General features: G+C 40.1%; 1 protein-coding gene across 4 annotated transcripts in view; it reads left to right on the top strand.

Annotated features, from left to right (window-relative positions):
• Positions 1-177: 177 nt before the first annotated feature.
• Positions 178-25,364, top strand: part of dnajc6 (DnaJ (Hsp40) homolog, subfamily C, member 6) — a 43,035-nt gene continuing 17,848 nt past the window's right edge. For 2 of the 4 annotated variants that reach the window (XM_034081267.1, XM_034081265.1), the window contains exons 1-11: positions 3,589-4,115; positions 10,621-10,756; positions 15,470-15,519; positions 18,518-18,666; positions 19,804-19,926; positions 21,060-21,193; positions 21,607-21,801; positions 21,997-22,114; positions 22,436-22,515; positions 22,629-22,822; positions 24,719-25,084. In XM_034081267.1, coding sequence (XP_033937158.1) covers positions 3,908-4,115; positions 10,621-10,756; positions 15,470-15,519; positions 18,518-18,666; positions 19,804-19,926; positions 21,060-21,193; positions 21,607-21,801; positions 21,997-22,114; positions 22,436-22,515; positions 22,629-22,822; positions 24,719-25,084 — 1,753 coding nt within the window. In that variant the 5' untranslated portion in view covers positions 3,589-3,907. Of the gene's footprint in view, positions 345-2,385; positions 2,446-3,588; positions 4,116-10,620; positions 10,757-15,469; positions 15,520-18,517; positions 18,667-19,803; positions 19,927-21,059; positions 21,194-21,606; positions 21,802-21,996; positions 22,115-22,435; positions 22,516-22,628; positions 22,823-24,718; positions 25,085-25,364 lie in introns of those variants that run through there. The other 2 variants (XM_034081266.2, XM_034081268.2) reach the window with 2 other exon arrangements.

The following is a 25,364-nucleotide window of genomic DNA, read 5'->3' as shown; positions in this document are numbered from 1 at the left end:
ATTCGCGAGATACAGGGGAATCCCTGCAGGACTGTGTGTCTCCCAGGACGTGTAACGTGTTGACCTTTGACTGGCAGCGAATGACAAATCAAAGGTGTGTGTGTGTGTGTGTGTGTGTGTGTGTGTGTGTGTGTGTGTGTGTGTGTGTGTGTGTGTGTGTGTGTGTGTGTGTGTGTGTGTGTGTGTGTGTGTGTGTGTGTGTGTGTGTGTGTGTGTGTGTGTGTGTGTGTGTGTGTGTGTGTGTGTGTGTGTGTGTGTGTGAGAGAGGAGTCGGGGTTCAAAGCGCATCCCCACCACAGCACAAGACGCATCTCCTGGGAGAATGGTAGAAAGCTCTCTGAAAGGTAAAGTAATCCGTTTTTATATGTAGGCTATTATACCTGATTCGTGAGACGTGCTGTATCTTGCATCCCTACCCAGGTATAGAAGCATCACGATGTGTGTGTGGATGTTACATAATATCAGCTGCCTCTGTAAATGCACACCACTCCCTCCCACCATTGTGCATCTCTGCTCGGAGAGGTTATTACATTCTCAATTTATGAGAGGAATTCATCTTATAACCCACATTCAAGGCCTCTATTTTTGTTTGCACAAGAGCATAATTAATGACATGTGTTTTTTTGTGTGCAGCGGATGTCCATTTTATGTTCACACATTACATATTGCAGTCTGGTTCTGTGATCGCTTCTGTTACTCAATTAAATTAATAAATGTCATCGCCTGGACTAGATTTAATTATCAATGTGAAGGTTGCCGCTTTGATTTCAGCTGGATTTTTCTATCAGCTGATGGAGCGGCATTTCAGGACACCAGTTAAAGGCACAGAGCACTCCGACTGCAAATCGATTAATAGAGGACAGGTGTTTTATTTTGTACGCATAGCCTCAGGGTTATAGTTGGCATTTGTATGTGCTGTCCCTTCTATCCTGATTATTAGTATTATCATGATCACTATCTTTATCACGTAGGGCTGGCTCTCCATTGAGATGACAGCTCTCTCTTGTTTGGTCCAATAGCCATCTTCGTCATCTCGAATAGCGTCATGCACGTCACGTGAGCAGCTTAACGCAGCTTGGTGTTGCAGGCAGAAATCCACACACATCTTATTTTATATTGCTGTGCTAGTAAACTGCCAATTGCAGTGTTAAACAGGGCTTGAGTAACTAATGTAAAGGAATTAGAGTATTAGCACCAACATACTGTATAATGTATTAATTATGCATAATGGTCCAAATGCTTTTTTATGGATGTAATTGGTGCAACATTTAAACTTGATTGATATTGTTTTAGGAGCTCAAATAGACTATCTGTCAAGTGGTAGTGGAAAACTAGGGCATCATTGATGCCATAGTCTTTCTCTGAAAAAAAGAGACGCATATAGCAGCCAACGAGTAATCTGTCATGTTTCAGTTTTTACCCCACAGAACATGGATTACAGGTTCTAAAGTCTCAAAGACATAACCCCAGATTCAAGTCCACCGTCTGTTTATGTCAAGGGAGAGCTGATCCAGCAGATTCCTGGATTCTGCTTTAACTGTTACAAGGATAATCATTAATCCTCAATATATCCTTGAGAGTGATGGTAAAAACCAATGAAAATATATGAACAAGGCACAGCAGAGTAAAAGGGAATGTCATACTGCTAAAATGGCGTTGAGCATTGCATTAGGCTATTTAGTAATTATTGCAGCGTCTCTGATGCAAGTGTTGTACAAGCTTTATTGTGTGTTTTTTGTTGGGTGTCAGCTGCCCATACTGTCAATGGTCGCCCAACATCCGTATGGTGCACAATACAATGCTCACAATAGAGCCCAAGTCTTAAAATATAGGCCAAAATAGTACTAACTTGCAATGTTGCTCTAGTAAGAAGATATCCTTTTTATACGTTTTCTTTCAGTGTTTTGTTATTCACATTATTAGTTGATAAGTTTTATTTTCTCAGTAAATTAATATTTTTTGTCTTTAAATGACAAAGCAACTTTGAAAAGATTGAAGTAGTGAATGAAGTTAAAACTATACAAATTATTATTTGATTTATCAAGAAGTTGACCCTTTCATGGATCAAACGATGAACAGGCTAAGCTCTACTTGCATCTTTGTGTGGCTCCGGATATGTCTGTCTTTGATCGTGGCAGATATTGTTAGGACCTTAAAGCACCTGCTTGCTCCATCCAACACAGTCACACTCACAAGGGCATCAAAGGGTAAATATTGGTAGGCACAGGGGACAGGAAGCTCCATGGCAACAATGTAGTGGCAGCGCTTTGCGTCCAGTGATGGCGGGGGTATCTTTCCTCCCTTTCGGACATTCCGTTCCTGCTGTGCACTGAGCTCCCGTCTGCTCTCCGAAAAGAGTTTCCCATGCTCATGTCCTCTTTTCAGAACCATGCAGGGTTTCTGTTGCCAAGGGACAAGGCCAAGGAAGGAAGCATGCCATCAGTGGTCAGTGTTTTGTCCTTCATGTATCCACCCTCATTACACACAAATTACGAGCTAAAATTACAACCATTTTAGATTTTAATTTATTTAATAATACGATATTAACATTCAAGAATGCTATTAATGAAGTACAGAGGAAATCTTCTTTAATTCAGAGTGAGTTTTCATTTTCTGACAAACCATGGTAAGTTGTTATGCAAAGTTGACAATTTATTTTCGTCTTTGATATACCAGGGCCAGGCGCCCTTGTTCATTATATACACAGGATTTTAATGAGAAATGTCCACTATTGGGGGCCTAAACTCATAATTTAGGCCTTGCCAATTTGGTTATTTCACTAGATGTTTTAATGCATTTAGTTTTTAACACTACACAACCATTATCATATCTTCTTAACCATGCCACGTGTAGTCAGGGTTATAGACCATATCATACAGTCTGCATCTGTATTGCAAGTCAGTAGAGCAATGACTGGCAACTATTTTTATCACCAATAAATCATATAAGTATTTTAAGGCTATAATTTATGCTTTTCTCATTTATCACTAGAATATGTTTTTTGACATGGTTGGACAAAACTAGGAATTTAAACATCTGAAGTATAGGCATTGTTATGTGCATTTTTCACAATTGTATAGACATAACCATTTTTCTTGAACATATTTGGAAAATCAATCAATCAATCAATCAATCAATCAATCAATCAATCAATCAATCATGAAAACTAATCAAACATGGGCTGGAACAAATGCCATCTACCATTCCTACACAGAAAACGAATCATAATTGGCTTGAAGCCCATTTGGAAAATTGCTTTTAAAAGGGGAAATCCACCAAGAATGAGAACTGTGTTGTTCATAACATTTGAGTATCAATCATTTTTACATAGGACAGGAGAGCAAATGTAATGACAATGAGTATAAAAGACAAAATGTTATTTCTAATTGTTACAGAAATTATGTGCATATTGCAACACTGATATCAGGGTTTTTTCCATAAAAAACAACATATAAAAGAGTTTAATGAAAAATAAACATAAAAGAGTATCAGAAGGACTGATTATAGAATGTGAATAATAGATGCAGCAAACCACATGAGAGGATTGAGCGTTGGGGTGGATTTCCCTTTTACTTAGCCGGGGACTAAAGCGTCAGCAGCAGCAGCAGCAGCAGCAGCAGCAGCAAAAGCGTCGTAGTAAAATGCGGTGCTGCTGAGAAAAGAGGAGGCGATAGACAGAGACAGAAAGGGAGAGAGAGAAGGGGGAGCGAGAGAGTGAGGGAGAGAGACCACCGGGCAGGATATTTCTCTCCAGAAAACAGAGGCGACCTGTCGTCCTCTCGTCCCCGGACATGTGGTGCACCCAGCGGCAGTAGTAGCAGCGGTGCTTGCGGTGACGGCGCGGCGTTGCCCTTTACGTCTTTGGAGCTTCTTTTGTCTTTAATTTTCTTTTTTGTGTGCTTCGGTAATGAGCTTGCTGGGGGCCTACAAGAAAAAGACCAGTTACGATGGCTATGAATCTTTGCAGTTGGTCGATAGTGGCGGAGATAGCTTCAGTGTCGGAAGAGGGAGCAGCAGCAGCGGCAGCGCCACCATCGCAGGCTCAGTATCGGCCACCCTAGGACCGAAGGCGGGCCCGCTGAAAGAGGAGGACTGCAGCACCATGGACAGCTCAGGTAAGAGACCGCCGCCGTCTACTTGGATGGCATTGTACGCTGACGTGAAGAGTGCTTGAGTAAAATGTGAATACTACGTATTAATGTGGCCTGCAACTGTCCTGGTGTAAGGGTAGCAGTGGACAACACAATGGCTACAATAGTGAAGTAGGCTATACTATAATAGCATAATGATGCTAGGCAGGCACCTCCTTGAACCCCACTTCAGGGCTCATAGTGGCCCCCAGACTCCATATGCTGAATTGGGCTAAATGCAGAACGGTTTTGGACTTTTTGTCCAACATTTCTAAATATGTGTTGCTAACCAGTCCTGTTGCTAACCAGTCCTGTAAATAGTCTTAAAAGATGACCAATGCATTTGACACACAGTTCAGACTAGATGTAGTGGTATGTTTTAGATGTGTCAAAAAGATAATGTGAAAACTAAATATGAAAGCATATTAGGGGTGTAACGGTTCACAAACATTTCGGTTGGGTACGTACCTCGGTTTTTAGGTCATGGTTCGGTACGTTTTCGGTGCAGCAGAGAAAATACATAAAATGTTTTTTGTTTTTTTTAAATTATTATTAAACTGTGAATAATGTTTTTACTCAAATAAAACAAAATATAATAAAATAAACATTAAGGTCCAGCATTTCGATGAACTGAAATAATCTGTATTTGAACTGTAGGCTACTGTACTAGTACCTAAGCAGCCAACTTGACATTAGGACTTGCTTGCTTGTCATTGTATTTTCATGTTCTTTTTAAGAAAAATTAACATTGCTTGCCGAAAGGGCAGATCTGCTGGCACTAACAATGTCTCCTGCTGTGGAGAACACCCTCTCGCTAGGGACAGAGGTAGCAGATGCAGCCAGGTAGCGCTTTGCTAACATAGCAACATAAGGATATTTGGCGTTTGTATAATAGCTTTGGCTCGGTCTGAACTTTTTGAGAGTGGTGGAGGCTTAAATGCTAGCGGGAGTTGGGTTTGCACTTCAATCTTTTTTCTTTTGGTACCGGTGATATTCACGTTCGGGTGATGCCTTCTCAAATGAGTGTGCAATTTTTGATGTATTGCCAGCCGCGTAACCAATTTTAGTTGAACAATGCCGACAAACAGCTTTGGTTCGGTCCACCTGTCTTTGTCCGTCATCCTTGTACGTAACTGCGAAACTAAAATGTTCCCAAACGAGCTCAAGTTTATCTGCGTTCCCCATTTTGACAGTTCCTCAAATTACTGACTACATTTGAACGTGTCCCTGTGACCAGCTATCATTAGTATGCCTCCCGTCCAATGAAATGTCTTGTTCACTCTATGACACGTTGAACCCAAAGCAAATGACACTGAACGCTGCACCTAAGATTTCTTCCAAAAAGTTGTTCACGTTGTAATTATTTTTACGTTTAACGTTATATTCGTTCGGTACACTCGGTACACTTCGGTACACACGTGTACCGAACCGAATGGCCCACACCGAATAATTTCGGTACGAATACGTATACCGTTACACCCCTAAAGCATATGTATACAAAATACATTACAAAATACCCAGATAACCTAATTACATTTCTCATTTACTTTATCTTATGGTCTTTAAGAGGGAAACCGTGTAGCACTAATGATAAGAGAGTACATATTATGCACGAAATACTCTCAGTACTGAAGTTTAGTCAACTGGTCATAATGGATAATAAGCTTAATCCAATTACAACTTCTATCTGTTTATCATTAATCTGATGGCAAATCCTAATGCTTTATTGAATTCAGTCATAATTGTTCATTTGATATGACGCCTTATTACTAATTGATGACATTCTGTCATATGTAAAACAGCCTCTTGGGAAGAATAGTTGAATGAGGCCACTACTGTGCCCAATGCTATCACTGCAACACCCCTCTGCACTGCTGCCACGGTAAAAAATAATCAAGAAAGTAAATAAAAGTATCAAATTACATTGCTTTCATTCAAATGATTAATTTTTACATTTAAACAGGTCTACCATTTACCTATCAGACAGTGAGGAATTGGCAAATGTTATTGTTTCAAAATCTGTTTTTATCATAAAGTATTGTGTAATTTCCAATGAGAAAGGGATTTCCCCCCCAAAAAAGCACCACTGCTTATATGCATTAAATATAATTATTGGATTTGTAATAAAGAAAGGATAATAAGGAAGTATTTTACTTTTGGTATTTAACGTTTAAGTCTGTTGTGCCTTTGTGCAGTGCTCTGTGCAGACAGCCAGCCTCTAGGGATGAACAGTGGTGTAAAACAAAAGAAGCTGGATGAGGAGGGTCAATGAGGAAAGGGGATTGGGGTTGGGGGAGGGTGGAGGAGGGGGATCAAGTGTCAGATGTCTGTCTGGTTTGCCATGCCTTATGGAGGGTCTCTTTCATGTATGTGTGTGCCTGTACCTGTCTTTGTATCCATCTGTCCAGTTCACACACAGCCTGATACTGAGGGCTAAAGGTTGGCACTCTAAGGTAGACACATTCATTGATCTTTCTGGAAAAGCTCAGAGCTCTCTGTTCTGTTGATGCCCTGCTCTCTCACACTGTGGCCAGGCTCTCTGCTGTATTACCTGATGGAGACTGTACCAGAGCCTCCCTCTGGTGTCTGTTTTAGCACTGTTTGTCACTGTAACTGGCTCAGCAGTCTGCACACCCCCACATCCATCTGGCCGCAGACACAGAGGCACACAGACTAGTGAACACATTCACACAGATTTGCAGAGAAATAAATGCAACATATAATACAGACAAAGCGTGTAACATACAGTACAGGAGAGCATACATTTAGAGAGCAAAATTATAATTATTTATACAGTATCATCAGGATGGTGAACAATCCAGTTACAATACAACATAGTAGACCAGTTTCATAATGAAAGGTAAAAAAAGAAAATACTGTTACAAGATAATCAAATCAAGTCCAGTTATTTCAAAAGGATTTAAAAACAAAACGATAATTAAGTTGACTATATGACCAGGTTTTTTTAGCAGACCTAGCCCAATGTTATCAAGTTAGAAGCTAGCTATTTTATATAATCTGTCCCAATGAGATCCACAACAAATATAAGGATTCATAGGGTGATTGTGACAAGAGAAAGAAAACATGAAAATAAAACTCAGATATCATTTAGTGGAACTTCCGCAAATCCTATTTTATAATCTTAATCTTATTTCTTGTGAAATACTGGAATGTTTGACCTCTTTTGGTCCCTTACAGTTTGCTTCTTCTTTTACCAACGTGTCGTGTTTGGTAGCATGCATTAGTTGGCTTTCCATTGAATGCAGTGGAATCTTCCTCTGGTCAAGCTGTTTAGTAGAAAATTATTATTCATACACTTCTTGTCTCATCAGCAGCATCTATATTGAGCAGGTTTGAGTCCTGGGTTTAAGGTGCAGTCATTCTTTTCCAGAACACAACAAGGCCCGGTGCAGTGTACAGTAGCAGCACTGAGATACAGCCATGTGCAGTGTGTTTGCTGGTCAAGCTTTATTTTTGTGTAGTGCATCCATGTCTCATTCACACCAACCAAGATATTGCTGGAGGAATAATTGTGGCTCTCCCTCTCAGCTGTTTATATTGGTGAAAGCAAAAAGATGCATTTGAGGAGGGTGGATGTATTAGCTCTCTTTTTTGAAGCACGCGTGTTCCTTTATCAAACCAGATGCCTCTTTACCTGAGCAAATATCTGAACATTGTGGGGGGAAACTTCTGTGTAGCAATGTAGTGGGAGTCACTGACTCAGGAAGGAGACACGGGGAGAGCTGGAGCTTAGATGTCAAACTCTGATGGTTTATTAGGAGCTTCGGCCGGAGAATTCACACGTTGCCACGTCAATTCTGAAGAACTCTACCCCAGACCCATGTATATAGCTAGTTCAGAGAGAATAATCAACATTGTGCATAACAAGATAGAATCATAACACCTCTATCAGCTGACGCCAACAGGCAGGAACAGGAAGACAAAACACTGAGAGCACAGCAGGCAAGGTTACAGGTGCGTGTGCTCAGTCAGGACAGTTTGAACTGATAAACTGGGTCAAAGTTATGGGCTTTGGAAAATATTTCCCCAACAAACATGATTGGCAGTTCCAGGTCGGTTTTGATGCAGAGCAGGATCCAGGTTTCCCTAATACGTCCCGCCATGCTCACCAACTGGGGAATTTGCATAGTAAGGAGGTTAGAATAGAGCATTTACATTTGAAATGAGAGAAATGCAAGGGGAAGCTTGCCAGCTAGATAGGAAGATTGCTATCACTCTCATGTATGTACAGTATAGATCTAATTACACTTTTCAGCTGGTTTACTTAGATGAGCATTAGGCTGGAAACAGGAGGAATCAGTTAGGCTTGATAGGTTCAAAGGTAATAAAATCTGCCTTCAGACTTTATTTTTTAATCTGGATTAATTAGGTTAATTACTGTTCTTCAGGGGTACTGTTAAGTGGATTTTGTTACTTTTGGACAGAGCCATATAAACTGTTTTCCCATGTCTTTTTACAAAGCTAGGCTAACCAGCTTGTGGCTGTAGCTTTATGTTAGTGTGCAGACAGGAGAGTGATATTGATCTACTAATCTAACCTTCTGCAAATTAAGGTTAAATGGTGATTGTATGGCATTAGCCCAAGATGCAATCAACAAATTAACAACTTAGAAGTTAAATACAGTCAGCAGTTTAGCAAATAAACAACAAAGAACATGTTTCTTATTTGCGAGCTTTGCAGCATGTTACCTTCCCTTTATTTTTCTCTTAAAAAGCGTTGACAGTTTATGCTTTATGGAAAAATAAAGATGAAATGTCTGTCTCAAAAACAGTTCAAAAGACAGTTAATCTTGGCTACACAGTTTTACAGGATGTGAAAAACGAGGCCTGCTGTCAGCTTAGGGTTTCAAGGTTTAACAGCAAAAATGTGATGACAGTTGTGCCGCACTAGACTTGAAATATCTTTTGGTCCTTTTTATGATGTTCCTCCACTCTCCTGTTTCCATGTAAAAATGTCATACTGTAACTCCGGCTTTAATGTTGTTTTAGTTCTCTTCAGTTAAAGTATAACTATAATATACTAAAAACCATGATAAAGGTGATGATGAGGCTATTTTTTGTAATGTTTTTATTCTCTTTGTTTATTATCTGTTGATGTACAGAAGTCATTTAAAGGGTCACTGTACTTTTATTAAACTGAAGACATCTTATCCTATAGTCTTTTTCATATTCACAAAATAAATGACACTACAGTTCCCATGATGCAATAGCTTACGTCAGATCCTCCATGTCTAGAACTGCACCACTGACATTTTTATAACCTTCAAACTCCACATCTCAAGTTCAGATAACACTTTTTGAGTGCCTCTTCATTTAGCAGGAGTTTTCTTGTATGCATTTGGCAAAGCACCACTTGAGTTTTGGAATTTTCAGGGGATCATATGCTGTATCAGTTTAACAAGCAGGAGCTTTATTTTTTCAATAAAATATGAATCCCTGTCACACATTTCAGTGCCTGTGAAGTGAGAGTCACATTTTGGGAAAGGGATGGAGGGATTCAGACATGGAAAGAGAGAGGATTGGAGGGATCAAGAGTAGGCAAGTAGTGAACGAGTAATAAGCAGTGACTGTTTATGTTTAATCAGGAGAGTCGTCCAAGCAGCCAGCTGATTTCCTAACAGACTAATGTCTTTGTCAGTGTGAAAGTAAGCTGTTAAAATCCACCAAAGTGTACCCCTCAATTGTTTCACAAAGGTTATCTAACTCCCAGAATTGGTATACCAGTAATACAGATATATGAAGAGGAGGGATAGAAAGAGAGAGAGAGAGGAAGAGAGAACATCTTAATTTTCCTAAGGGGTGCTGACTAATATAAGACTCTTGGATCTGTTCCAACCATCGACTGGATATCTAAGGTTCAAACATGAGTCAGATCACATATCATGGCTAAAAGTAAGATCTCTCTCACACACACACACACACACACACACACACACACACACACACACACACACACACACACACACACACACACACACACACACACACACACACACACACACACACACACACACACACACACACACACACACACACACACACACACACACACACACACACACACACACACACACACACACACACACACACACAGTCCAGATGGTATGCATTTATTTGTGTGTCTCTTTTGTCCTTGTCCATCATTCCTTCACATCTACACATTAATGTACAGTGACTCATATTGCCTCAGTAAGTAGACCCCTGACTCCTACAGATAGTGTTGAAGTATCCTTTAGCAAGCCACTGATCCCCTCTTACCCCGTTTTCCAAAAGTCTATTTTGTTGCCATTTACAATTAAAGTGTGTCTCTCCTTTTTGCATCCTTAGTGTGTGTGTGTGTGTGTGTGTGTGTGTGTGTGTGTGTGTGTGTGTGTGTGTGTGTGTGTGTGTGTGTGTGTGTGTGTGTGTGTGTGTGTGTGTGTGTGTCTGAGAATTGTCTTCTTAATTTCTGAAAGTTCTTTTGTCCCCAGAAATGGATGCCAATTACGGCGGAGGACTGTTGGATATGGTGAAGGGAGGAGCCGGCAAGTTCTTCAGCAACTTCAAGGACAACTTGAAGGACACTCTGAAGGACACCTCCACCAAGGTCATGCATCAGGTGGCCACGTAAGTTACCGCTTCATTATACACATGAACTGCACTATGGCTTAGCACTCACTGTTACTTTCTGCCATACAAAGCTTTTGTTTTGGTGTCCCTGTTTGTCTCTACTAATTACACTATGTGATCAAAGAATTGTGTACCTACATTTAAATCTGATGTTTCTATAAAAGTGCCAGATTTTTTCAACTTTATTTTTCTACTTACAATGTAGATTAGCAGGCATGCAATGTATCTGAAACGCTTGTTATTGATATCATATAGTCTGGCATAAAGACTAATCTAGTTTTTTACGAAAGAAACCCCTGGTGGGAAGCGATATTATAACATTTGGAGGACTTTATAAAATAATGCAAAACAGTCACACTGCACAGCGGTGGACATTTTTAACACATCTTAAAAACCTAGCTCATAAACTTGAGCACAGCTGGATATTTGATCACATCTTGACTCCTAATTTGACTAATGAACATTGAATGGTATTCAGAAACGTAGCTCATATTCTTGAATGTTATATACAGTATATATCAAATGTTGTGACTTCTAATGTAGCGTTGTTTCAGCTGTTGATTACATTGTGAAGTAAGTCTGGAAATAGCTTCAAAAGTGAAAGAGAGCAGTGTGGATGAGAAGAGGGAAAGAGGGAGGCAGCAGAGTCTGACACGGCTCGGTCGTCCCAGTGTGTTTGTGCACAGGCATCTGCACAGGGCAGCACAAAGGGGCCTCTGTGCTGGCAGAAACACACAGCTCCTCTCTGACTCAGCAAGCTTGACCGTTGTGTCTCCCCTCCTCTGCTGCTAACATCTCAACAAACTCCCACTCTTCTGTCATTCCGTCCCCCGTCGTTTTTCGGCTGTTTCTCACCTCTCATCACATTTCCTTCTCGCCTCTCTTTGCCTTCTCCTCTCCTGGCTGAATTATTCATGGTGTTTCATTGTGCCAAACGGCCAGTGTACTGCTGATACAGAAGGATTCATTTCATTAGGGCCCTGTGTGTGTGTGTGTGTGTGTGTGGTGTGTGTGTGTGTGTGTGTGTGTGTGTGTGTGTGTGTGTGTGTGTGTGTGTGTGTGTGTGTGTGTGTGTGTGTGTGTGTGTGCGTGCGTGTGTGTGTGTGTGTGTGTGTGTGTGTGTGTGTGTGTGTGTGTGTGTGTGTGTGTGTGTGTGTGTGTGTGTGTGTGTGTGTGTGTGTGTGTGTGTGTGTGTGTGTGTACACAGTATGTGTGGTTGTGATAATGGGGTGGTGGGAGGGAGGCTACCGTGGCAACTCACTAAAAGCCTCAGAAAGGAAAGGTAGATGGGCAGAGGTAGACTAATGTGTAGTTTAGGGCAGTACACTTTGAATTTCTTTTTTATGATCCCCTTTCTACATGAACTATCCAGCTGTGATCTGACACTGAGAGTTGATCATGTTGTTTACATCATATTTAATACATTTATTCCCAGAATTGAAGGACAGAAAAGGTGACTCTAAAAATACAAGTTGTTTCCAGAGGTAGAGGTAGCACTATATGCTTTATTGCCCTCATAAATAAATCAACACGCTGTGAACTGAGCTACCGGCTGACTATCTAGTACAGTGGTACTCAACCTTGTCCTAATCAGGAGCCACATTGAGGAAAAAATATTTTTGCAAGAGCCACAATCCAAAAACGCTCCTTTCCTCCCTGAAACCATTATGCATTTGAGAATATGGATAATAGTAATATCTTACTAAGGAATGAAAAGCATAATGTACAGTGCAATGACTGTGATTTATTATTTTCACTGCAACCACAAAACACACATTGCTGACTGCACATAACAACAGATAACAGACAGCATGTTTACTGATCATCACAGGATGCCTCTGTCGCTCTTTCACTCGTATTAGTGTGGAATACGTTTTTTTGAGCAGTTCGGTTCTGTTTGAGTCTCGCCAGCTTTTCCGCCCTCAACTCTCCACCTTTCGGAAAGTCAGTACTGAACTTCGGGTGTTTTGTGTCGTGATGGCGCTGCAAATTGGACTTTTTAAATTGTGAAATGACGTTGTCACAAAGCAGGCAGATGCATTTTCCCGAACCGGTGGAGACGAAGAAAAACTTGATTTCCCAGTCCTCTTTAAATGTTCGATATTCCTCTTCATATTTTCGTTTCCTATATTCCTTTACCATTTTTGCATAGTGCTGTAAGCTAGTTTTCCCAGTGTGACGGAGCAATTATCTCGCGCACCTGCAATCAGAGCGCGAAACCTGAAATAATTTGTGATTGGTTGTTCAGAGGGATGGGGGGGGGCGGCTTAATAGACTGATGTGTGTGATGACTGATGTGTGACTTGTGAGTGATAATGAAATGTTGATGAATTCTGGTGACAATTTTTTTTTTACATGGGTGATGTGGTTTTGTGAAAGGCGCAGTGTCCTAAGTCTGCTATCAGATACCCTGCAAAGCCCCCTACTAGACACACATTCATCTCTCTCTCACTTCTTATTTCATTAGTGACTTTTTGTCAACCCAATAAAATAATATAAAAACGGCAACACAATGAAGACGTTTTGAGGGAAGTATGGAGGGAATGTAGAAAACTCCAATCTAATATCCACTGGGATGTAGCCCACTTACACTGTGTTTGAGTGTGTGTGTGTGTGTGTGTGTGTGTGTGTGTGTGTGTGTGTGTGTGTGTGTGTGTGTGTGTGTGTGTGTGGTGTGTGTGTGTGTGTGTGTGTGTGTGTGTGTGTGTGTGTTTATAGTCACTTAAGATAAGTGGAGACCTCTCTGCTGCTGTAATCGGGTCTAAAATTGCTTTGATGCTTGTAATGTTTGCGTTCCAGTAAGAACCATAAACAACAGGCACTGTGGTGCTTGTTGGTATCTGCTTTTGTGTGTGTGTGTGTGTGTGTGTGTGTGTGTGTGTGTGTGTGTGTGTGTGTGTGTGTGTGTGTGTGTGTGTGTGTGTGTGTGTGTGTGTGTGTGTGTGTGTGTGTGTGTGTGTGTGTGTGTGTGTGTGTGTGTGTGTGTGTGTGTGTGTGTGTGTGTGTGTGTGTGTGTGTGTCTGGACCAGGAAGAGGCACCTATGTCTGACAACCACAATGTGTTAAACCAATGTATCCTTTGTTGACAGGATTTTGTCACTTTACCCTCATGGATGTAATTACAGGTGTGCTTGGTGTGTTTTGCTGTAAGCTAAACACACCTTTTCCAATAAAAGGTTAAGGACAATTGAATTATAGTGATTACAAACAAAGTGAGATACCACCAACAAGAAAGGTATATCAAAGGTAGAATGTAAAAGTGTTCAAAAGAGAGATTGACTTTATTTAAATTATTTGCATTATTGATATTGCCAGTTATAATACACATACTGTAGAGTCAACATCAGTGAAGGTAAGAAGAGTCAGACACATAACATATGCTTAAAACGTGCACATTGGTCTCAGACAGTATCGTGGCTACCTTGATTAACAGAAAGGAGAAGATTCCCCTTCGTCAGCTTTGCCCTTCTTTCCAGTTGTGTCCTTCCTGACTATTTCATTTCCTGCACCACACCTTGCAGTACATGTTAATTGGCTGCAGCTCTAACTTCATGAGATCAGTGAGGCTGCTCATTTGCATACTTTGTGACTATTGGCCATCACCTTTTAAACCTACCTGACACTTGACCTAATTTCTCCTTTAATAGCCAACAAGCTATTTCCGGAGATAAGTAGGTAAAACTGCAGATTTGTGGAATATATTTCTAACAACATAAAACAAGCAAATTAAGGCAGTTTCTACAAATACTCTTCTTTGTATTTTGTAACATCAATTTAGGGTTAGGAAAGGTTATCTGTGTACTGGCCTTAATATGAGTATACAATCCAGATATTCACCTTTAATGTCAATATGTGAAACTTGCAGGCTGCATTTTAACTGAACTGTGGTCAAATGACTTTAATATGGAGGAATTACTGACTAAACAGCTCTGATCGCTCATTTTGTTATATTAGCTGCTGTCTTTAAGTAGCAGTGCATTACATAACCAGGTCTAGGAAGGAATGCATCAGTGCCATATGGCACTCCTCCATGACCACACAGAGGTCGTTGGCCCTGATCAGCCCTGCTAAGGGGATTTTCACAGTAGGCAACAAGTCAACTCAATTTGATTCACATTAGCCTGGTTTTGCATGATAATTGCAGGAAAGCGGGAAGTTGAGCTATGTGTTACTGCTGGGTACAAATATTTTTGAGAAAGAATATAAAAAATAAGACAATTTTCCTGCAGTCATTCACTTCCATGGCGCAGCAGCAGTGGATTAGTTATGTCTGCACTGCAGCTGCTCTCAGAGTTTCAAAGAAAACTCCATATGGAACAGCTAAATTTAGCTATAAAAGACAATGGTTCTCAATTGAAGAATTCACATATGGTACCGCTTTGATCCTGGTCATTCCAGCCTAATGTGGGGAAGCATCTGCTCTGAAGCATGCTGAGGAGAATAACTTGTGTATACATGACATGTAGCCTGATGCAGAGGTGGATTGACCTTTTACATGCTCGGCATGCATTTATTTCCTCTGTTTGATAAGATATGTTTCAAAGATAGAGCATCCTTTGACTAAATGCCTAAAATGTGTGAAAACCACCAACAAACGTGCCTGCTGTTTAATAGTTTACCTGCAATAAATGTGTGAGTTGATATTTTGTCATGTCAAGTGCATGGACAAACATTCAAAATAATCTTCAAATATGTGTTTCTTTGTTGCAGGTACACAAAAGGGGAGCTAGACATTGCCTACATCACATCAAGGATCATAGGTAAACATATTTGGTTTTACAAAATAGATTTTTTGTGTGCGTTTGGATAATCTCTTCACAAGAAATAATAAATCAGAGTCCAAAACTCTCAATTAAAATAATTTCACTTTAAAGACATTGAAATGTTACAATTTGAAGTAATTACTAGGAGAGAAAAAAACTCCCACGACTAAATGATCAAGAATCTGGTACATTATTATTTTTTAAATATTTTAATCAACAAATATCTTTTTAGGACAAACTTTCATTTGATTTATATTCAAACATTTCTAAATGCTAATTAGTGCATGGACATACATGGCTTAAACTTGTTTGGCCATTTCCAAATTCTCAGAGCTAAAAGCTTAGGTTCTTAAAAATGTATAATGTAGAAATGCTTTATAGATGATAAGCTAGACATGTGTCATGTGACCCTGTATCAACCTACACATAAGCATAAACACATTCACAGAAATGTCCCTTATTTCGAATACTCACTTGCTTCTAGTTCCACATGCGTTTGAGTATGAAGTAGCAGTGTGTCCTTTGTAAAGCATAGTCAGCTGGACAATTGTCCCCTGAGGGCTTCTAGGGGCTTCACACAATGCTTTGTGTGTGGCCACGGATAGTCGTGTGTCAATGTAGGTCCACTCTCCACATTTACTTATTGTAGAATAACTGGAGAGAAGAATTGAAGATGGACATTGAGTGTGAGGCTATTATCTACATCAGGGGTGCCCAATACGTCGATCGCAAAGGTAGTGTGGGTAGATCGCATGGCATTGAAAAAAATAAAATATGTAAATAAAAAAAATGAAAAGAAAGGTTAGCCTATCATCCATCTTTACTGTGACATTTGCCACTTGATTAACGTACAGGTAAGCCAGTCTGAGATCTCATATTTTCTAACAAATCAGCTGCAAATCACCGGTGAGCTGATTACCTAGTTAGCCTTCCAATTTATACAATTCTACTAAAGAAAGGGTATAAGGGGGGCCTCACCTCCTCATCTGAAGCGCAAATGTGGCACAGTAAGTTTAAGCGCGCCACAGTTTCTCGGGTCGGCCCTGTAGGTAGATCACTTTGACTTGGTCATTTTAAAAGTAGCTCCCCAGCTGAAAAAGTGTGGGCACCCCTGATCTACATTGTGTATATAATCATCTGCAACAGTGCATTAAAACCTGTTAAGCCCCAAAACACAACATCTTGCAAGAAACAGCGTCTGAGTGCTTCTTAACATTTAAAAAACTATGAATGTGTCATATCCACTTAATGGGAAGAAACTGAGCTAACTGACGATATGTCAAATTTGTTAAACGAAACACAAGTCTAACGCTGAGCCTCTGAATTAGCCCTGAGCGAAAAAATGCTAACCCCTAGATTCCACCGGGTCCGTCTGCGTCGTGTTACGACCGCGCCGCGGTTTTGGTCCGGCCTCCTCCGGCGTCATACCCTACCGGGCGCGTTTCAGAAGCATTTCAGAAGCATTTCAGAAGCGGTGCGTCTTGCCTGCCGGCTCACAGTTTTTGTTGATTTGGGCATATTTCCTGGACAGGCTACTTTGTACAGACAAAGTTAATAATAATTGTAATATTCCAGTTATAAACGACATGAATCAAAGATGTGTTGCTGTATTTTAGTGGTAAAAAAATGCATTCATCATCATAATTATTCGATATATATAATTTACACAGTGCCTGTAAACCGGAGGAGAACGCTGGCATTTCTCCTCCTACTTGAAAGACTATGGAGGGATAGGGTCTGCAAAATTTGTTTGTGTGTGTGTATATGTTATATATGCTCTGAACGTTCTACTTCCTGCCTGCCCGACATTCCGTTACGGCTGCGTCGCGTAAAAAATAGGATTCATCCTAATTTCAGAGCAGTCCTGCACCGAGACGCTTCTGGGACAATTCTGAGCCGTAACGCGCTGCGTGTGGTGGAATAGCATCCATTGACTGGAGTGGCTGCGATTGCTGCCGCGGACGCCGCGGCGCAGCCGTAATGTGGCCGTAACGCGACGAAGACGGACCCGGTGGAATGTAGGGGTAACACACTTAGCACAGAACTCACCGTAGAAATACTTTATTACTTATCGGATCTGCACAAACAAAATATCAGCTAGCAAACTGAGATTTCACAGATTCCAGAAATATAAGTATCATCACTGTGCAACCAAAACTCGGACTCGGCAAACCCAAACATCACACGACGTAACTTTACCGAGCAAAAACAGGATTAGTTTTACCTTTGCTGTTGTTCTGATCAAAAGTTGTGTTCAATGGCATTAAAACGATAAAAACGCTGCTGAAGGTTAATCCAATGGTTAATCCAATGTGTCTGTGTCACTTTGAAATGATTACTGATAATCCATCTTCATATTTATGGCAATTTCAGTTTTCAGAGTGTAACGTAGCTTTCGGTTTGGGCAAACTGCGTGCGCATCACTCTCACTCCTCATGGTGTACTTGTATGTGGATTTAGGATATCCCCCTCGATTCTATTGGCTCTAACGGTTAAAAAGAGGTGTCAATCAATAAAATCGGCCAATGGGTTCCAGAGAAATGGCAAATACACCCAAATGACCCCAGAGGTTTTTTTGTTTGTTGCTAAACCTCTCTAAAAATGTCAAATGTCACTTGTTTTGCATCAATCTTGATACAGGGTACTTATTATATGTTATAGTTTGGATTCCTAAAGCTTTTAGTCTACTATCCCTTCATTCAAGGGTGGTTTTCATTAATGTTTTCTTTTTGGACGGACACTATAATTTAATTTGTTTTACTATGTTCAATCTGAATTTACCTTAAAATAAAAAAATTCTATATTGATTCTGACTTTTCTACATCCAACTCACAGGTTTATCATTGCTTTGAGAAAAGAGATTATTAATTGACCCCTTTTAGAAGTGAAGTTATAGTCATTTGTTCTGGGAATGTCATTTTCGAGCCTGAGACCTAAAAAACAGGCTTGGGGCTTAACAGGTTAAACTCATAATTTGTCTACTTCTTATTTTCAGTGATGACCTACCCAGCAGAGTCAGTGCAGATTGGCTACCAGAACCACGTAGAGGACATTCGCTCCTTCCTCGACAGTCGCCATGCCGACCATTACACTGTCTTCAATCTGTCACAGCGCAACTACCGCGGTGCCAAATTCTCCAACAGGGTGAGTTTGATTCTGCCTCATGAAGCCATTACAGATGTATTTGTTTTTGATATAAATGTTGTTATTGGTAGGTGCATCTTTTTTTCTTCAGATTATTATAACACTAGACTGAGATATGAGAAGTTTGACTTCATTTATTCTCCAAAATGTCATGCAACTATCATATTGTCCTAAACATGATATATTCCTTTACTTTACTGACACCTGGCAGAGCATGTGAGCGTAGCAGCCTGAACCAAAAATGATCCCCACTCCACATCATTCACATGCCGGTAAAACATTTGTGACGCGTTAAATTTGGTTCTCTTCTACACAAATGCATTGTTGCATTTACTATAGCTCTGTTAAATGGGCTGGATGCTACTCTACTACACAGGAGCAACATGCAAATAAGATCACAGTCTTCAAAAATGTCTGTCAAACTCCCCGCAAAAAAATCTAAAATGAGGAGAAGTGGAATAGTTCCCAGTGAATATCAAATAGTGCTTACATCACTTAACTCACCTATCATGCTTTGAGGATAATTACAATATTCGCAATGAACAAAATACAAATTACAATATATACATTTATTTGAATAATTAGTATTGTTTTTGAAATGTTCAGTCCAAATGTAACACAGCAGAAATTCAACATGCATCATTTACATTGTTAACTTCAGGAATAACTACTTGTCTTTGGATAAATATTTCTTTTATTGGTAACTACTAAGTGTTCCAGCTACTGTAAATCTCCATTTACAAAGCAAGATTTGAATCTGAATGCTCTATTTCTATTATTCTATCCCATCTTATGGTTATGATGACTAACCTCAGAATAGGGTCTTTGGTTTGTGTCATTTAGCATTTAGCACAGATTGTAGTGGTCAAATATCTATAGATTGCCACTGCCACCCTCTGACAGAAAACGTCCAAAAAAGCTGAAAAGTCAATCTGTGGCGTTAACACAGTGAATATGGCCCCCTGTCTGCTTGTGGAGGTCGCTGTATCTCTCACATATTTTCCTATTTCTTTACCTTACTCATTCACTCTTTCTCCCTGCCTTCATATGCTTGTTTACATTTGCCTCCTCTGTTTCCGTGTCACTGCCTGTTTCCCTCATCCCCCTATCTTATATTTTGCTCCAATTTCTTTCCAGGTTTCCGAGTGTAACTGGCCTTCTCGTCAGGCTCCCAGCCTCCACAACCTTTTTGCTGTGTGTAAAAACATGCACAACTGGCTCAAACAGAATCCCAAGAATGTGTGTGTCATCACCTGCTCGGTAAGACGATGCTCATCATATACATAGCATACACTTTTTTCATATTTGTTCATCGTTGGCCTGACATTGTGCATTGCCATTTAGTTTACTATAACTGCATACGTAAGGTTATCTTACTGTGAAGCACCTGTTTGGGTTGTCCCAAAACACATCTCCATGTTTTTCGGGTTGTGTTTTAATTGACTGAATATAGACAGACACATTAAAACTCAAAATCAATTGATTTCTAAGGTATTTTAAACTACAGTGTTTCGTACCACATACATTTAGTTGTCAACGCAAAGGATTTGTCATCTTGGCTGTGTCATTATATAAAAAAGCACTTTTGAGAAACTTTAGTCTTGATGTTAAAAATATCAACTTAAATCTAAAAGGGAAAACGGGTATAAAACATGGTGATTACAATTGGGACAGTAAATAGCATAATAGGGCCCCTATAAGAAAATTATTCAAACTGTTGTTTCATACAGTTTCACTTTTAGTAAGATGATAAAGCTTTAAAACTGTCAGGCATATTTCAAGCACAGCTTAAACCCTACATACAAATGTTTCACAACACAATCACTAATGAAGTACTCAATGAAACAGGTCTTTCTGTCTGTTCTAAATAAGTGATGGCCACACTGTACACTGGAATGTGGGAGACCATGTTATTGTCACTTTGGTTTGGCTGGGTCTTGGCAAACAGTTCCAAGTTACATAACTTCCCCTAAACGGGTCCATCCGTTTTTTTCTCTGCTCCAGATCACAAGAATGTTTTGTCCCCCTGTAACCTTAAGTGAACTCAGAGAAGATGTATAACAATGGCTTAATTTAGAGGGAAAAAAAAATCTATTACAGGTGTTTTTAGAGTTGGTCTGTATGGACACGTCTTCATTAGTCATTTTTGTACACTTATGTATTAAATGAACTTCTTTGTGCTATGACATACAGTAGGCAGCTTCAACTTTAACAGTTTTTCACAGACCTGTGTCTTGTCTGAGATAAAGTCACAATGTTCAGTGGCTGGATCTATTCATGGCCCTACACGCTGTGCAGGGGTTCAATTGCATGGCAGAAATCACCAAACAGTATATTATTGAAGCTTTAAAATATAATAGTTACCCAGCATATAATTTGCTTTGTGTTTATAGGATGGTCGGGCTCCCTCTGGTGTTTTGGTTTGTGCCATGTTCTGCTTCTGCCACCTCTTCAACAATCCAGTTCCTGCCATGCAGCTGCTCAGCGCCAAGAGACCAGGATCTGGCCTGTGGCCCTCACACCGCAGGTCCGTTTCAACGAATATACTTTATATGTGTGGGTGACAGAGAATTAAAAATATAAAAGGGGAAAAGAAGCAAAGGAACATGGGAATAAAAAATGTAAGACGAAGTAGGAGAAGGGGGGATTGCTTTTTTACCTAGAGATTACAACAACAGTTTTTGAGGTTCGTAACATTTACTTAATCAGCAGGTTATACCAAGAGCTGGCCGCCCCTCAAGGATGGACATTTGAATACCCTGCCAGCCAGTTCTGCATCATTTATCAGTCCTTGTTAGAGTTTCAGTGCAAAATGAATTTATGGAAATGGAAGCAATAACTCATCCTTATCGTACACACATAACAAAACACAAAGTGAGGCATTTGACATTGAAAACTAACACATAATTTAAGCGATTATCTTTCTCTCTCTCCATGCAGGTACATAGGCTATGTGTGCAGCATGGTATCGGAGAAGCCCAGTCTACCCCATTCCAAGCCCTTGATGATCAAGGGTCTTACAATAAGTCCAGTACCCTGCTTTAACAAGCAGCGTAGCGGCTGTCGGCCTTTCTGTGACGTCCTTATTGGAGAGACAAAGATCTTCAGTACTGCACAGGAGTACGAGAGGATGAGGTAGGGGCAGCACTATCTTATTTTAATTGTATAAGCCTTAAATAGAAATCTATACTTGTATTTATGATACATTTGAAGGTATAATCACAGAGACTTACATCATGCTTTTTATTCCTTATGCTCCACTCCCATCTTTCTTTGACTCTCTCTAATTTGCCCATGTTTTTTTCCCTCCCACACACTCTTCATATCCAGAGAGCACAGGATCCAAGAGGGTAAGATCGCCTTTCCTCTAGGTGCGAGTGTGCAAGGCGACGTCATTGTTTCAGTGTACCACATGAGGTCGACCATCGGAGGACGTCTCCAGGCCAAGGTCAATTTCATTTGCCTTTTTCACAATGATAATGTTGTTTACACAAGATATATTATATTGAACTATTATCATCAAACAGTCTCAGGATGGGGCTGCTACTCAATTGAACATCTTTGCAACCAGTCACAGACACACAAACTGTCAAATATATTAATATGATAGGTAAATTGTTCTAAGGAATTGTTGCTAAATCTATGAAAATAGATGTATTAAGGATTGCAAAGCAACATGTGATACAACAATGCATTTGACTATTGATGCAACTAAGAATGGTAGGCCTACAAAAGCACATGGTCCAAGCATTTGATCTGCTGTTATTAGGTTTCCAACACACAGATCTTCCAGATTCAGTTCCATACTGGCTTCATTGCTCTTGGTACCACCGTGCTAAAGTTTAGCAAGTAAGGACTTTTTTTCTATTTGATAACATATATGAGAATGGAAGAAAAAAAAAACCTGCTGAGTACAGTCTGTTTTCCCTCTCACTCTAACAAACATACATTTTCCCTGTCAGACCAGAGCTGGATGCATGTGACTCTCCTGAGAAGTATCCCCAGCTTTTCCATGTGATACTGGACGTGGAAGTAGAGGGGGTGGACAAGCAGAAAGACCTGACGCCGCCTTGGGAGCAGTTCCCCTGTAAAGACCTCAACCCCAATGTGCTCTTCTCCTGCCACCAGGAAAATCAGGACGCCCTTGCTATCGCTGGTAACGTTGGGATGGGTAGCTTACACTGGGTACTAAACTGCCTCTGCTGATTTGAACTGCACACATTTTTTTATCAATAACATAGACATACTGCAAAACACACTTTAGGTGGGAAGCTATATGCTATGCTCCATTAGCTTTTGTGTGTTATTGTCTTTAATCAGCCTTTCTGAAAAGCTCTATCATAAAGATATTAGGGTTTTCTGTTCATAGTTCAATACTGGCTTGGCAACTATATGCTTGTCACACAAACAAAGATCAAAATGGAGATTATATTGTTAATTCAATCACAACATACTATCTCATGACTGATACAAAAGGGAGGTAGCTGTTGGCCCATTTGTTAAAAGGTCGTAGATCTTTATTTAGGGGATGAATACGTCACATTTTACAATCAACTATATAATTAGAAATAAAGTCAATTAGTGGCTGCACCAAAAATATGGACCTGTATCAAGTTTCAGCTCACAACCTCAATGAACAAACACAAGGAGTAACAGAAGCTAGCAGGACACCAGCTAGCTTGGTTTACATGCTAGTTAGCTAGCTAGTAACCTTGCCCGATTGTTGTGTAACATTAGCTACATGAATTCCTGTGGAACTGTATACAGTATACTTTATCTTGTTAACATAACATTAGGACACTTTTTGTCTTTACATTACTTGCTTTACTGGTTAGAGCTTCCTAACCTGAATGTGATGTAAAATCTAAGTGGTTCATTGCTAACATTTAAGCATTAACTACTTAAAAATAATCATAACCTTAAGGTAACTCTGATGCTAGCCAAACATAGCAAGTCTATAACTCAGACTGGTGCACACAGGGATAAATCAACTGAATAGCCTAATAAATAATCACTAAACTACATTTACACATATGTTCTTCAGTTCTGCACCAGCACAACATTTGTACAGAACAATGTGTGTATAAGTTAATTTATATATATATATATATATATATATATCATACAATAACTTATACACACATTGTTCTGTACAAATGTTGTGCTGGTGCAGAACTGAAGAATATCACGGATAAGTTAGGAAAATAGTGTAGCTATATAACCAAAAACACAAAAGCTCACACTTGCATGCATACACACAAACACACTAATTAATTAACTTTTATTTTTGTTCCTACAAGATGAGATGGAGGGATTGGATCTGGAGGGTAAGACAGTAATGGCGACCACAGACCTGTACTGTAGTTACCCTGGGGGATGAGTTCAATTCAATCACATCTACCAAAAAATCTAGAGAGATCATTGATCCTTTTAACTAATTAATATTCTGTAATTGAAAAAACACTTGACTGTTTCCATTTAAAACCTGTTTTGATTGAATTGAAATAGACCCCATACTTGTTCAGTTTCTGGCACAGATACCCATCAGCTGGGTATCTGAATACATTAGGCCTACTAGTTTTAGTAATTCTCCTTACAAACATCTCCTTATACCTTGTGGACCAATCTATATTCTCCCTGTATCCAGACAAATATTGAGAAACTGGGTAAAAAGCACCTAAGCCCAGTGCAGCAATAGGTGGGAAACATGTTAAATGTTCTATCAAAGTGAAAAGAAATAGCTAATAGTAGCTTAGGTTTATAGTCATACTGCCCAAGCCTTCTTTTAAAGCATAGACCATTATAGAATACAGTATCAGCAGAAGTGTTGGTATGTAGCAGAGATTCCCTATGTATTTGCCCATTATTCCTTCCTTTTTTTCTCTTAACCTCCTGTATATTTCTGTCTTTGTTACCCCAATTAATTTCCTTGGTCTGTGATATTTCTCTTTACTTTCACCCCTTTTCACTCTTTCTCATTGGGATATTAAATACATTTCCTTTGTCTCGTTCTTTCTCTACCTCCTTCTTTCTATGTTTCATCCTCCTGCAGAGCCAAGTCGGCCTCAAGGAGGTGCAGAAGGTCGGGCTCACGGCGAGGAGAGCGAGCCCTCGGATGATGAGATGCTGTCTCTCTCCAGCCAGCGAAGCAACGCCAGCACGGCCCCCCAAAGACCCGACCCCCCTGCTCCAATGCCTGCCGCACCTGCAGAGGAAGTGGATCTTCTTGGCCTCGATGGGGCGGGGGTCAACCGTCCTTCATCTCAGCCTCCGTCCGCTGCAGCCGCAACAACTGACCTTCTCGGGGACTTGTTCGGGGGCCCACCCCAGCCAACCAGTGGAGGGTCATCTGCCCAGTCCACACCACATAAAGTAGCCCCAAACACTGCCTCGCCATGTCCCTCACCGACACCAACAGGTGAGATAACTTAATAATAATAATAATAATAATAATAGATTTAATTTGTTAGCGCTTTTACAGGTGCTCAAAGACGCTTTACAGATATAGTGAAGGGAAAAGAACAGGAAGGAACAACAAATAAATATATAGTTAAAGTTAAAGTCAAATAATACAAAAACAATCACACATTAAAAGCCAGATTGAAGAGGTGAGTTTTTGTGAGTTTTTTGAAGGTGGTGAGGTCAGTGCAGTCTCTGGAGGAGGACTTTGAAGTTGATTCTTTGACGGACGGGGAGCC

The sequence above is a fragment of the Pseudochaenichthys georgianus genome, chromosome 4 (genome assembly GCF_902827115.2).
Source record: "Pseudochaenichthys georgianus chromosome 4, fPseGeo1.2, whole genome shotgun sequence".
In the NCBI taxonomy this organism is placed as follows: Eukaryota; Metazoa; Chordata; class Actinopteri; order Perciformes; family Channichthyidae; genus Pseudochaenichthys; species Pseudochaenichthys georgianus.
The sequence above is the reverse complement of the archived record's forward strand: the minus strand, read 5'-3'. Positions and strand labels throughout refer to the sequence as shown.